The sequence below is a fragment of the Artemia franciscana genome, chromosome 2 (assembly GCF_032884065.1).
Source record: "Artemia franciscana chromosome 2, ASM3288406v1, whole genome shotgun sequence".
In the NCBI taxonomy this organism is placed as follows: Eukaryota; Metazoa; Arthropoda; class Branchiopoda; order Anostraca; family Artemiidae; genus Artemia; species Artemia franciscana.
Genome location: NC_088864.1, coordinates 10,423,548 through 10,439,398, shown reverse-complemented (window position 1 = coordinate 10,439,398; position 15,851 = coordinate 10,423,548). Strand labels below are relative to the sequence as shown.

General features: G+C 34.8%; 1 protein-coding gene across 2 annotated transcripts in view; it reads left to right on the top strand.

The window, feature by feature from the left end:
- LOC136037199 (N-acetylglucosamine-6-phosphate deacetylase-like) overlaps window positions 1–14,552 on the top strand; it is a 106,625-nt gene extending 92,073 nt beyond the window's left edge. For both annotated transcript variants that reach the window (XM_065719787.1, XM_065719778.1), the window contains 2 exons: window positions 1,629–1,805; window positions 14,245–14,552. In XM_065719787.1, coding sequence (XP_065575859.1) covers window positions 1,629–1,805; window positions 14,245–14,435 — 368 coding nt within the window. In that variant the 3' untranslated portion in view covers window positions 14,436–14,552. The remainder of the gene's footprint in view (window positions 1–1,628; window positions 1,806–14,244) is intronic.
- The last annotated feature ends 1,299 nt before the right edge of the window (window positions 14,553–15,851 follow it).

Sequence of the window (15,851 nt, the reverse complement as noted above, 5' to 3'; positions counted from 1 at the left end):
CAGTAATGGTTACTGGGAAGTGTACCGACGTTATCAGGGGGATTTTTTTGGTTTGGGTGTGGGATTCAGGGGAGGGGGCTATATGGGAGGATCTTTCCTTGGAGGAATATTTCATGGGGGAAGAGAAATTCAATGAAAAGGGCGCAGGACTTTCTAGCATTACTATAAAAAAAACAATGAAAATATAAACATGAAAAAGTTTTTTCAATCGAAAGTAAGGAGAAGCATTAAAACTTAAAAAGGAACAGAGATTATTACGCATATGAGGGGTTCTAAAAATCCTTTAGCATAAAGAGCGAGGTATTTAGGAGGAGATAAACACTTCACTCTTTATCCTAAATTTTTTTTTAATAATTTCAACTATTTATTCTACGGCCTTTCTGATTCAGGGGTCATTCTTAAAGAATTGGGATAAAACAAGATTTAGTGTGAAGAGCGAGGTATTAACGAGGGGACCAGCCCCCTCATATATATAATCAAAAATATAAGAATATAAAAGTTTGTTAAGTAAGTTAATTCTTAAGTTACGTATTTTTTTTACTAATAAAAACGTTCGTTAAGAATAAAAGATCTAGGTGCCTTTTTAAGTAACCGAAAAATTGGAGGGCAACAAGACCTCCTTCCCCACCCCTCATTTCTCAAAATCGTCTGATCAAAACTAAGAGAAAGCCATTTAGCCAAAAAAAGAATTAATATGCAAACTTCATTTTAATAATTTATGTACGGAGAGCCAAAATCAGACATGCATTAATTCAAAAACTTTCAGAAATTAAATAAAAAAAACAAGTTTTTTTAAATGAAAGTAAGGAGCGACATTAAAACTTAAAACGAACAGAAATTACTCCGTATATGAAAGGGGCTTTTCCTCCTCGACACCCCGCTCCTTGCGCTAAAGTTTGATTCTTTCTCGCAACTCTACTTTTTAAAACAATAAAAAAGTTTAGCGTAAGGAGCTGGGTGTCGAGGAGGAAAAGCCCCTTTCATATACGGAGTAATTTCTGTTCGTTTTAAGTTTTAATGTCGCTCCTTACTTTCATTTAAAAAAACTTGTTTTTTTTATTTAATATTAATCTAAGACTACAATCAATCAAAACAGCATAGTCATTTTGCCGGAAAATTTTATTGTTTTTACAATTCAAATGTGACCGCCATGTTTAAACCCCAGGTCATGATTATCCTGAAAGTCAAGTCTTTTTTCAAACTTTCTTTTCATTTTTTTTTGCTAAAACACTTCTAAATTAAAAAAAAAAATCTCTAAAATATACGTTTTCTTGAATTTGACTAATATTTTAGACCGGGGTGGCCAATGTCTCACCAAAAACCAAAATTAGAGCCAGTTTTTGTTGGTCACCAAATTATCTCTTTCTAATTTATAGGCAATTTCTTTAGCTGTAGTAATTCCAGTTTTAATTTGCACATAAATCACAAAATATTCTTCAAGAAGGATAATTTTGGTGACGCATACGGATGGCTGATGGCTTAGATTTGAGTGACCAATTTCTCACCAAAAACGAAAATTAGAGCCAGTTTTTGCTAGTCACCAAAATATCTCTTTCTAATTTGTGGGAAATTTCTTTATCTGAAAAAGTTTTTTTTTCGTACGTCAACTATAAGATATTCTTCAACAGGGGCAATTTTAGTGACAGATGCAAATGCTGCCTTAGGATTGGCTGACGGTGTGCACTCGCTTGGTGATCAGAAGATGGAAGTGAAAAATGGCAAGGCTACTGTTCTTGGGACTGATACTCTCTGTGGCTCCATTGCAAATTTAGATAAATGTTTAAGGATTTTCAAAGATTTAGTTGGTAAGAATATTTTTGTAATAATTTTTTATACAGAGATATCGATTTTATTTGCGACAATATTCTTATTCTTTTATTTATCGCACCTATCTTTGATTCTTTTATCGCCTTTCCCCTTCTTTTACATTGTTATATAATTAAAAAGCGCCAACTGAGTTAAAAATCTTATAGTTTAAAATTATTAGTTGTGACTTGGCTTTTATTCTATCGCAAATTAAGACTGGCAAAAACAATTACTTTTTTTGTACAAATTCTTTCGGGAAGATAAAGACATAATTATAAGCACAAAATTATTATCATAACTGGAAAAATCGTCAACAACAACATAAAAAGGACTGATCAATTGTGGCGATTGGGACAAAAGTAGGTGGACACCCTGACCCACTCAGGCTACGATTTTCTCGTCTTGGCCCCAAAATCTCTCCAAATTTTGTGGAAAAGATTACCATCTGTGCGCTAAAAAAAAGCAAATAAATTAAAATAAACAGGAATAAGTAGACATGAAGTGTGTTTAAGCAGACACAAAAACAAGTAAAGTATATGCTTACGAATGCAAATTCCACGTTTTTGGGAGCGGCCTTTTGCTCAATTTATCTTTCGAACAAGAATATCTATTTGAACGATTATATATCAAATAATGAGCTGTATAAAAATTCTGGTTCGATTTAACTATTTAGACCTGTACTGAAGGAAAAGTCAAGGTGATTGTCACATTTTACAGATGGAAGATTTTACAGATTGGAAGATTACAGATGGAAAAATTTCTAAAAACTATAATTTTCGGGTCGAGGCATTTATCACTCTCCGGGTGTTTACTCCCCCCTCCCGGTAAATATCCTCTTTGACAATACCCTCGTGGGAAATATCCCGTGGAAAATACCCTCCTTGAAAATAACCCCCAAGGAAAATACCCCTCGTGGGAAATACCCCCAGAAAATACACCCTGTGGAAAATACATCCCCCCAGGTAAATACCCTCTGGGATAATATCCCCGTGGAAAATCAGGCTTTCAAAATTTGAATATTTTATTTGAGTTTTCTTTCATTTTCCATAGGGGAGGGAATTTTGGTACTTGTGTATTATACGACACTCACTCAGGTTTACGCTGTGTAAAACTCGAGAACGAACCGGTTTCTTCGTTAGTTTCTTTCAGCTTAACGCGAGACAAGACTAAAACATGTGACAGAATAGATGAGAATATTTAATTTGGGCTATATAAGAGGGTAAAGTACAGTTTGAAGTCAGAAGACAATTTTTACTTCATAATATGCAAAATAGTTGTACCTAACACATTTGGCATGCAGACCCGCTATTTTTACCTCCCCCTCTGAATATACAAATATATAGTCTATTTTTTTCTAAAGTAACGAAGAAACTAGCTATGTCAATAAAAAATGAACAGAAATTAATTAAAAAAACTTTTTCCACAAAATAAGTTTGTCGAAGAATAGTAAAGAGCCTCGTTAAGCCAAAAATGAGTTGAAATAAATTAAAACAGTTTTCCAAGCGTAAAATTACCACCGATTACCACTAATAAATTATTTAAACCCAAAACAAACCGAAATCAAACACTTCGTGGCAACGAACTGTAAATATGGAGCCACCCGACTCAATATTAACCGAAACTCTAGGAAACAGAATTTAGATACCAATAGATATATCAAAAGACTCAAATTTTATGCTTATTTCAAATATATAATTTTTATTAAATTTAATGTTACCCATCAAAGCTTACGAGCCTACAAAAATGTTCATGATTTTTGAAAAAAGACGGGAAACACCCCTTAAAAGTCTTAGAATCTTAATGAAAATCTCACCATCAGATTCAGCATACCAGAGAATCCTAATATAGAGGTTTTAAGCTTCTATCTGCAAAAATATGGAATTTTGTATATTTTGCTAGAAGAAAGATCACGGATACGATCACTGTGCTTCATGAATCGCTCTTAAAGAATTAGGACAAAATTTAAAACGTTAGCATAAAGAGCAGGGTCCTATGGAAGTGCCAACTCTTTTCGTACACTTAATAATTTCCCATCGTTTTAAGTTTTGATGTTGCTCCTTACTTTCACTTTAAATCGTCCAAATACTTTACTCACTCCCCCTTATGTGCAGATATATAGCAAGCCCAAATTATATATTTTCCATCTATTCTGTCACTTGTCTATGTCTTGTCTCGCTCGTAAACTTGAGTGAGTGACGTATAATACACAAGTACCAAAATTCTGTCTCCTTACAGAAAAAAAAATTAATTAAAATTCTTAAATCTAGAAAGCCATATTATTCATGGAGGAGGGGGAGGTATTTTCACGTAGTATTTCCTGTGGGGAGTATTCTCTATAGGGGGGTATTTTCCATAGGGGGGTATTTCGTTTAACGAAAAGGGGGTATATATTTTTTTAAAGAAAAGGAGGACATTTTCTGGGGGAGGGGGGAGGGTAAAGCCAGGGGGGACTAAACGTTGGCCACCGTACTTTTTATTAAAGCAGCTAGGGCTAAACAAAAAGCAAAACGTCCTAAAACGAAAAGGTCACAAAAAACGATTTAATGGACATAGGAAATTTGTTCTAGAGGTTAACACTTAAATTTCTGAATAGGTTAAAGAGGAAAAGTAGCTTGAACAGCTTTGATGGCGACATTTGGCTTCGTTTTGAAATCAGTTGCTAGTTGCAGTATGGCAGCATGACAGTAGCTGCATTTTAATATCAAACATTCTTTCGTAGCCTTGCACCAATTGGTTGAGGACGTCTTGCAACGAGGTCAGATTGCAACTGAATATTATCACATCATCGACATAAAATATGAAGAGTGACATTAATTGTGGGTGTGTGCGGGGTATTTTCATTGAAAATGCTTTTGAAGTGTTTTCATCGAAATTATTGAAAAAACTATCACCCCCTATCCTTTAAAGAAATATACCCCTCCTAAATCTCCGTGAATTAACACTACTGGATATAAGAAATTTAATCACACAAATTCATGCCAAATTCTCCTCACATATTCTTCGTTGTCACAGGGGTGAGGGTGTTAAAAAAATCTGGTCTTAATGCGGAGCCCAGGCGAAGGCCATGAGTTCGTCTGATAGGGCTGTTCAGCTGACTCTTAGACAGAGACTCTCAAATCACTGGCTGAATACCAGTAAGATGAAAGACTACTGTGAACTTGTTCACATTATGCTTGAGAAGTTTCAGGAAGACTAGTGACTACATAAAGAATGCCAGAATGCCCATGCTGCGCATAATAAAGGACACACTCGAGTTATTTGGTTTGCTGATAGGTTTTTTTCCAGCAGCATTTGAACGAAATCCTTGCTGAGATAACGACAGAAATGGAACTGGCGATAATCAGGTCTGCATTTTGCTCCAATTTCTAGGAGAAAAAGCAGCCTTAGACCATTGCTCAAAACGCTAGAACCAGCTATTGGTCTATAACCTATACACTAATTTGGGAACATGCCTCTTTTGGTACGTTAGACACGAGGTCGACAAATAATGTGTTTGGGACCGTTCCACTGTCTGTATATCTTCCGTATATCTGGAATTACCACGAAACATACACAAAGAGAAAGTCCGGACCACATCGGAGGTGGTCAGGACAAATGATCTTAAGCCTTGGAGCTTTGTTGTATTTAGTTTTGCGCACAGTATGGACTATTGCTGTTTAGAAGCTACGTTCTAACTTTCAGCAAAGCCTCTATATTGTCTGCTAAAGGAGTAGCATTGCCTTGCCCTAACCTTCTAGTCTTTGGAGGAAAAGAATGAAGAATGGTGATTCAACCATATATCTTCTTGATTGTCGACAGAGCTCGTCTTTGCACTGGATTGTGATCTTTAAGAAATTTTCTCCATTGCCCTCGAGTCTTTATATGCTTGTTCCGAAACCATCTCAATATCTTGGCACGTTAGGTTTTCAGCAAGATTAAGGGATTGTTTCTTAATGCTAAAAAAAATTAAAATACTCCACCAGACCTAGGCTCACCGGAGTCTTTCAAGATTTTTTTACCATATTTCAGGTCGTTTTTTCACTTGTTTTATCAGTGGGCACCTATTCCATCCCACTTTCTGCACCTTGAAACTGATGTTACGACTGCATACTGCCATTGTCTGTGCTGTTTTAATCAGGAGCGGATACAGGGGGTGGGGACCTTAGCCCCCCCTCCCAAGATTTTTCTGGCGCCCTCATTGGCATTCCGTTCTTTTTCTTTTTTTACTCCTTTTTAAGTATACTTGTCAATTTGATCATTTATAGGTGATTTACCCAATTAACAATAAAAATCAAAGCTTTCCTATGAATGTAAAGAGCAAAGTTGAAACTTAAACCGAAAAAAAATTATTTATCTTCAGCCAGTTCAGTATAAATCTGCAAAATTGTCATAAAAATCTTTGATTGCTGCAAAAAATTTTCTACGAACATGGAACCTTCCCCTATTTCATGAAAATAGAAACACCTGTTGAAGATATAACTGGTATCTTAAACACGTTTTATAAATGTGGTAACACAGTTATAGCTATTTGTCTATTCACAATGACATATTGAAAATTAGCTTTGTAGCTAAAAGTTCAAAATGGATAAAAATAAAAAATCTGGACACGATCATAGAATGGATAACAGACGAAGACTGATGGCTGAATGTGCAAGGGGATCGAAGGATATTTCCTGATATTTTGGTAAAATATCCGAAAATATCCGGAAATCGAAAGGTAGGTTTTGACTAACAATAAACCCCCTCCACCCTCAAAAAATCCTTAATTTTAGTTTTGTGACTATTTAAATAGCAAATGGCCCAATAGGGCTTTTGTGTGATTAAATATATCTATCTATTTATTTTAACTTTATAGCTAATTCGGCTGAGATTAGATGAATGAAAGAATTAAAGAAATTTAGGCGAGGAACAGATACATGAGGTTCGGAGGGGGCGACCCTCCTCCTAAGACACTTCTGGCACACTTATTCCGTTATTTTTTCTTTTCTTTTTTTGATCTTTTTAAAAATAAACCTTTTAATTTGGTGCCCACCTCGAGTCGCATTGGCGCCTTTGGTTCAGCAACCCCCTTACCCAAGATTTTGCTCTTGATCTGTTAGAGATTCAGACATAAAACTGCTCGCACGCTCAGTTTACGAATCGTTTCGTCATAAAATTATAAGATAAACCTCGTTTTCATGAAAAATTAATCATATAATTTAAAATGATTACTAGATCTTCATCTTCAGAATGTGTTTTCTTTTTTCTTTTTTTTTTGGCAAATTTGTTTTATTCTCTTTCTTGTGAGCCTGTCGATTTAGGGTATGGTGTCTGGACTTCAATGATGGGGATATGACATGGCAACTTACAACATTAGTCTATGTTAAGGAGTAATTTTTTTGAACTGCCCCTGTCTACTCCCCACTCAAAAAAATTCATAATTTTAGTTTTGTGACTGATGAAATAGCGAATGGCCCAATAGGGCTTTCGTGTGATAAATCTGTCTATCTATTTACTTTAACTATATAGCTAATTTGGTTGAAATTAGATGAATGAAAGAGTTAAAAGCAATTTAGGCCAGGAACAGATGCATGGGGTCGGGCAGGGGGTGACCCTTCCCCCAAGATATTTTTGGCGTCCTTATTCTGTTCTTTTTTCCTTTTTTTAGTCTTTTTTAAAATAAAATTTTTAATTTGGTGCCCACCTCGAGTCAAATTGGCGCCCTTGGTCCAGTGGCCCCCTTACCCAAGATTTTGCTCTTGATCTGCTAGAGATTCAGACACAAAACTGCTCGCACGATCAGTTTACGAATCATTTTGTCATAAAATTACAAGATAAACCTCGTTTTCAGGAAAAATTAATCATATAATTAAACTTGCTTGCTAGATCTTCATCTCCAGATTTTGTTTTCTTTTTTCTTTTTTTGGCATATTTTTTTATTCTCTTTCTTAAGAGCCCATCGATTTAGGGTACGGTTTCTGGGAGTCATTGATAGGGGTATGATAAGGATGGGTCATGGGAGGGGAGACACATTATAAAGGGGGTTTTGGGAAATGTTTTGGACATTTGAGTTTGCCGAGTGGGATTTGGGAGAGCTAATTCACGTACCCTATCTTATTCAGCTGCCTGACTGTAGTAAGATGCAGGGTAGAATACTATCTTCCTAGGACGAAGTCCTATTGGAATGTCGTCTATGTTATCCGAACATAATATGGAGGTTAGAAACTACCCAGATTCATAAGGTTGACGTAGGCTGGCTGATTAACAAGTATCAATTATCCCAAGCTCTTTAGTCCCTGCAAGACAAATTGGAAGACTATTGAATTTTTTTTATTGCCCTTGTCTTCCTCCCTTTCGTCATTGACTACCCCAATATTACCCCTATATTTTGTTTATTATTACCCCGAAATAATGGGGGATAAATAGATATTGACCATATCAAAAGGTACTGTAAGTATGTGTGCCAATAAGAACCTCAGCAATATGTCGAGAACGACACGGAGATTTAATTTGAAACTTTCTCGGCTACTATTACTACTTCTGCTCCTAAAATTTAAATAAATAAAAGAATATAAATGTCTCCTGGTTTTCAGAGAGGCAAAAATTCCAGGTTGTCAAAAATTCTTTGGCAATGATAATAAATTTTATTTTCCCCATTAATTGATTTGTTTTTATCCAACTCTAAAGAAAAAAATAGTCTGGTCTACTCATTCAAAATGTCTCAATGAAGCCATAGCAATTTATTCATCAAAGAATATGCTCGCGTCTGTTGTTAATACGTATTTTACTGCTATAGAAAATATTATTAGCTTTCAAAGAGGTTTCTTGTCATTTTACATCAGCACCAACCAGACTCACACGAACGAACTGGTCTGATGAAAGCATTATCTAGACCCTCCTATTATTACGCTCGAATCATATTGGCGCCCTTGGTCCAGTGGCCCCCCTTCCCAAGATTTTTCTCTAGATCCGCCCCTGGTTTTAAGCGTGTTATATATTTCTGCACTACAAATGTTCAGCGCCACTGGGTCCTTAGAAACCAGCAGCAGCCATAGATAAGGCACTTTAATCATGTCCACAGTTTTGTCATGTGACTGTTGATGCCAGAAAAGATTGATGCAACCTCAGGGAAGTGTTTGGTTGCAGTGAAGTATATTTTGACAGGCTGAAACCCTTGACTGAAAGATAGCCCTAAGTTTTCCTTATATGTATGGTCTAAATCAACATGAATAGCACATATTCAATTGTAATTTTTCATCACGTTTTATGTATTACGAGTGAAGCCATGAATGTAAGTGAGCAAGTCGTCTTTTTTGGTCATGAAAATTCCGTAAATTCCGTCTGGAAGAGCTACGTTGATGCTATCACTTAATTTGCTTGATTGTGAAGGATCACTCTGAAAGACTCAGCAAAATAGAAATCGTCTATTACCAATGTTCGTCTTCTAAAGGGCTACAAGCCTTGGCTTAAACTTACTCGGAGTGGTCATTATTTTAGTTATATTAGGAGATATGCAATCCTAACAAAGAATCTTGACGGTATATCGAATTTTAAGCAAGTATAATGTCTGCACTATTCATATAGTTGGCAAGGAATTAGATTATCTGCGACTACAGTAGTACCACCGCTAGGTTTTCCTCGAACAAAATGTCACTTCGCTTCACACAGATTTTCGGGGAACGTCTAAAACAAGCCATAGTTGTTCTTATTGAGTGGGTGCTCTTGGACAGGGATGAAATTGAAATCAGGAAAGGGTTCTCTGAGTTAGTCATCACTGTAATCGTGGATATTTTACTAGAACAAATTTTCCTCAATTGTTTCCAAACCAGGGACAATTTGTTCAAAGTTTTGTTACTCCTAAAGAGGTAAGACTGTAACATGGGTATTCAATAAATGGAAAGGCAGTGTGATCTAAGAAATTATCTAAAATAGAACTGATAGTCGGCAATGGTAATGACGAAAGACCCCTTGCTACCAATATGGGATACAAGAGGGAAAAGCTTTTCTGAACTAGCTCTCCCTCACCTCTGGGCAGATAAAAACATATTTATTAGGTTCCAATTATTTCATAAGTCAAAAACAAGACGACTTTTGTTGGAAAAAGACCCTTTCTTTGCTTTTATCCCCTGGAAAATTTAGACTAGTCTTAAAATCTGTCAATTTTTGCCACCAACCATTGGAGCTCCCCAGTCCCTTCCTTACTCTTATGTTTACCTTAGGCTGGCACTTCAGAAGAAAATCAAATTACCATTACTATTAAACCCAAAGAAATTAATTAATGGAAAGAAATGTTTTTCACGAACTGTTCCACCAGGACTAAAAAAGATCAAAGGTAAAGAGAGGACCTTGCACCCGAAAACCGTTAAATATAGGGGAAATATTCCAATGACTGTCTGGCCGTTAGATTTTGGACTATAAGGCTACCTAAAATTCTTTACTGTTTCGTAACTATAAGTTATCGCAAGCGCATTACAAAAAAAGTGTAAAGGTGGATTGAGGCTAAGTCATTATTGTTAATTCTATTGTAAATATGTGTAGTTACATATTTGGGAATTGTGCCGAAACTTCAACCATGTTCCAGAAAACATTTTTTCCTTCTTATATTGTCCTATACATATATCCAAGGACCATCGTATAACAATATTTTCTACTTACTATTGGCTTTATTTTCGCAGATGTCTACCTTAAACAAAAAAAAAAAAAAAATGAAAGGTTCGCTTTTCATCTAGTACTTCACAAGAAGTATCCTCACTGAAAGCATATTGGGGTATATGAACGGGGCAATATAAGAAGGAAAATTTGTCTGGAACATGGTTGAATTTTCTGCTTAGTGACTTCTTTAGATTCCCAAATGTGTAACTATACATATTCACAATAGAATTACCAAAAAAAAAAAAAAAAAAAAAAAAAATATAGAAGCTACCACTGTAAAGTTGGATTGGGGCTAAGTTACCCCTTTTTATTTGTATTAGGACTCTATTTATTAATATGCAAATGTGTTAATTAAATTGTAGATCAGTGAAAATTCTCAGCAACTGGCAGCAGTCTGGACCACCAAGTGAAGAAAAAGGGGTATTGACATAACGTCAAAAGCCGGGCCAATTTTCAAACAATACCTGAAAATTGGACGGTTTAAATGAAATAATTGTAGATCTGGATGGAGAATTAATTATATGTTTGTATGGACAGGATGTATCCGTAAAGGAACTTCCTCGGGTTAGATTTAGACGCCATGCAATGTTATTATTATCAGGAGTACCATTGGGTTATACCTTTTTTAGGAGCAAGTGCTTATATTGGTTGTTTGTAATTTGAAATTTTGATGCACTGGAAACACTTTAGTCTAGAGGGAAATAACATAAAACTGGGACAAAGATGAAACAAAAATCTAAAATGAAAGCCTGTATTCAGCATTGAAGACCGTTTCCCCTTTCAGTAAGAATTTCCTCCTTGGTGATGCAAGAATTCTTTTAAGAGGTAGTCTTCATGTTTAAGTTGAGGTTTTTACTTTCAAAATTTACAAACAAATAAAAGACTACACTTTTGCGCTGAAGAAACGCCTATGAGGGTTTGCAGTCAAGTAAAAATAGCCTACACCTAACTACTTACCTCTTCAATAAATTAATAGTTAAAACGGTTGTGGAAAAATTACATCATATATACTACGAAAGAAAAAGAATTAAAAATAACCGAATAAAAAGATGATAACAGATGGATAAAAATTTCGAAGAATCAAAAATAATAATAACGAACCAAATCTTCGTCACTCACCAAGAATAAAAAATATAAGCAATACAAAAATGATATTTTTCATAGAAATGAAAAATTTAATGGAAAGATATTATATTAAAATAAGGATTAACATACTTACATAATTTAGAGATTTTCTCATGTTTTTGCATCTGTTGTAATGTTCCCCATTTTTAAAAGGAGTGCATAGCCCCTTGTCCTAATAATGTACTTAAATAAGATGCGATCTGCATCAACAAAGAAACCTTTAATACGAGTATCGCCATATTCATGAATTTGTTCAGGGGGGCTATTTTTTTAGGGGGCAACCAAAAATCTTTACAAAACGCAACAAAATTTGTCTAAATGCATTTTCGGTGCTTTACGAGTCGGAAAGAAATTTGAGGGGTGGTTCAAACTGGGTAACCGCCCATCCCCCCTAGATACAGCCCTGCGAGTGTGTAATATATCAAAGAGAAGGAGTTCTAAGTCGCGTTTAAAATACCAAGGACATCAAAATAAAAAATCCCCCCTGGACCCATCTTACGTCTATTCGTACCTGAAAACCATGATTTTCTGATATTTTGGATTTGGTTGTTTCAGAATTATAACGTTTTGAGAGCAATATCACATTCAAGTCAGTGTTGCCATGTTGATACTTTTGAGAGCAATATCACATTCATGTCAGTGTTTCCACGTTGATTCGCGACAATAGATAAGCAAAACTATTTAGTTAGGCCTTACAGCCATTAACGTCAGTAAAAACTCAAACGCTAATAATGTTTTAATTCCTAAAGACAAGAACACCTTCTAAGGAAAGCTACATCTTTGTAAGATGAAGCTTTTTCAATAAAGCTTTTTTCTGTTTTTATCTTAACGTTTGTTCAAACTATCAGATTTCATTTTCACTGTCCTTGGTGCTTCAAAAATTGTGGTAATAGAATAAATATTAAACAACCGAACGGAGGGCAATACAGAAGAAGAGATTGCTAAAATTCTAAGAGAAGAAATAAAAATAAAGACGAATTAATAAAAGCAGGTATAAGACAAGAATGTCTAAAATGAAGTAAAACAAAGAAGGTTTATTCAAAACCATGTATACCCAGGTCGTCCAGTTCGTTTATTCTGTAAATGCCAGTTTGAAAGTCATTTAGCTAACTTCCCGTCACAGAGGTATTTTCATGAGCTCGGGAAATTGCTGCATTAGGTCAAAATTCTTTTTTAACTGAATTTATACTCCAACTTAATCTCCAGTAAGTTTTTTCTCAAACTTTCATCTCTACTCCTACCGTGCGTCAGGTTTCCAAAGATTCTAAGTAGATAGATCGTGAATCCAAGAAAATTACAATCCAAAATAATTTCACTATACATGAAATATAAAAGGAAGGAAAAAAAAAATCTGATTTAAGACAGGTATCTGTATTCAAAAAAAATCTTTAAGGGCTCTTTGAAGGTCATTTGGTTCTTTAAAGTGGGAAATTGTAAACCGGGAAACATAGTTCTCGATTTGGTCAGTGATCGCTCAACATTTTTCACTAGAAATGTATCTATGGGTATTGTTATTGGCTCATTGATGTATTTTCTATGGTGTCGTGTATTACATAATAAGTGTGTATATTTACGTACATTCGTATTATCGGAAGAAGCTATTGGGGAGTAAAAACACATTATAAACAAAATAATGTAATCTAAGTTTGTGAATTAGGTTTTTGATAGTATATCAGCTGTAACTGTTTATAGCTAAAAATCATTTGTATCATTATTTCTTTAATATAATCCTATTATTTCTGTGGTCACTTTTAAATCTTACTCTTCGTGGAGCAAGGTTTAAGAGATGTTTTTATAACTGTGGCGTCGAGTTGAGTCTAAATGTAGTAATAACCAAAATGGCTTCTGTTACTGTTGAACGCCCAACAAGTAGTAAAGTCATGGGGGCACAAGATCTAAAATACCTTACTAGATCCAATGTTGGTTTGTAAAATCCTTTGTCGGGGTTTTATTCACAAGGCAGAAAGGCTTGCAAAGATGGCAAAAATGTTCTTATCTCGAAACTTCCACATATTTCTAATGTTGAGATTATAGTTTTTACATCATCTCTTGCAAGATCAGATGGAATAAATCGATAAAATAACAACGGAGAAAATCTCAAAGAACACATTAATGGCTTAGATTTTAATGCACTAAGCAGCTGGCTAAAATAATGTCTAGGATTTTTTATATTGCTTTATTTCATAAAAATAAAGGGGGGGGGGGCAAAAGGAATTTTTAAAAATTTATTTTGGGCAATTTTGTTGTTTTTTCGATTTTTTCACTGAAAATACAAAAGAGGTGTTTTTCAATGACAATATTGAGAAAGGTATTATTCAGAATGTAGGGAGATGGCAGAAAATCTAGGGGGTATTTCCCTCAATTACCAACTGGTGCCTCTGTAACCAAGTTTTTTTTGGCATTTTTGCACGAATCTTTATTTTTAAGAATATATGTCAAGTATGTTGACGTTCAAGTATCAGAAACGACAAAAAATTGAGTATCAGCTTGGCTTCTAAAACAAACACCATAATTTTAACTTCTAAGAAGATTTATAAAAATATTGTGTGATTTATGGTCTTTACAATTCGTTTTACCTCTTTAGAAGTTGAAAAAACAAGCATGATAAGATAAATAACACATCAATATGAACTTGAATTCATATTTACAAATTAAATGAATTAGTATGAAAATAAGAATATCAATTAATCTCTTTTTTTCTAGACTGCACTATAGAAGAAGCCTTAGAAACAGTGACGTTACACCCAGCCCAAGCTCTTGGCATTCAAGACAAGAAGGGCGCTTTGAACTTTGGTTGTGATGCTGATTTTGTGATACTAGACGATAGACTCAACGTACATGCAACGTTCATAGGAGGTGAATGCGTCTATAAAGAAGACAATTCAACGATGTGAAAGTCTTAATTTTCTGCTTGATTAAATCTCAAAGTGACTTCATTTATCTAAGTGAAGTCGGATTTTGTTTGCTTAAAGGATTTCATTTTTTCTATAATTAAAATAAACTTTTCTCTATTCTGTTTTCACCTGACTAATCTGGCTTGCCTTGATATGACAAAATTTTCCTAAAAGATTTATAATGTATTTTTTTCATAAAGACCATTAAAAAAGATGTTTTTTTACTTTGGCTCTAATATTATTAAGATTTTATTATTTTTTTTTATTTTATTAATGCATCAAAACGCCAAACATTTTGCGATAAATACCAAATACCCTCCCACAAGGCTCTATGGCCGAGAATGCAGAGATAAATAACAATAAAAGAAAAAAACAAAATTGAAAATGAAGAAAATAAAATCACATATAAACACACATACACTATCAGTCAGTAATATACTTATGCTTAATTGAGCAGTGCTCGAGGAAAATCAATCACAGTTTCCACCTCCAGAGTCAACTATGAACGAAAAACCGAATCAAAGTGAAAAATTCAGTGTAAATGGGCAACCTCCCGCCACCACGCTCTCCCTTGCCAAGGTGCGTGGGGAAGCTGCTCCATTTGCCACCCCCTCCCCACCCTTAAAGGACTTTGAAAACTATAAAGGTAGTTATATAACACAGATCACCAGGGATTGTGATTCCAAGACTTTTAGAGGTGATTTAATAAATTTCATACTATGAACATTTCTTTAATTTTTGCCAGAATTTTTAGTGCACCTCAATGTTCAAGATGCATGAAAGTGAACCTCAATACTAATATTAAAATTACGGTATCTGTAACTATTAAGCATCTTGTTTACTAGTTCAAAATAATCTTTTACCTTCATGTTTGCCCAGGAAATATTGGATATCTGAAACAATAAATCTCAGGCTGTTTACTCAACCATCAACTATACGAACACACTGACTTTTTAATTGGCTGTGTTATTTTTGAGCCATTAAACGGGCCAATAGCTCATCTGAGTTATTAGCTCCCCCCCCCGATATATGTATACAGAAAACATCACCCAATCTTGTCAAGACTCAGATCAGTATGTACTGGAGGAAAGATGATTTTCTTTCGTGGAACTAAAAATAACCAGTTGACGTGACCAAGAAGCGTTTAATATGGATTAAATACATATTAAACCTTAGCATATATTTTTTTGTCCATGTCATGTGTTTTCGCGCAATGAAGGATCTGATACAGACTACCTATTTTAGAACTATTTTAGAACTTTTTTGGCCAGAAGAAAGATCACGGATACGTGTTTATTTGCTTTTTTCTTTCCAGGGATGACAGTATCAACCCTGTGGTCTTAGAATGTTGTGAGAGGGCTCGTTCGAACGGAAATTAATGGTTTTAGTGCCCTTTTTAAGTGGCCGAAAAATTGG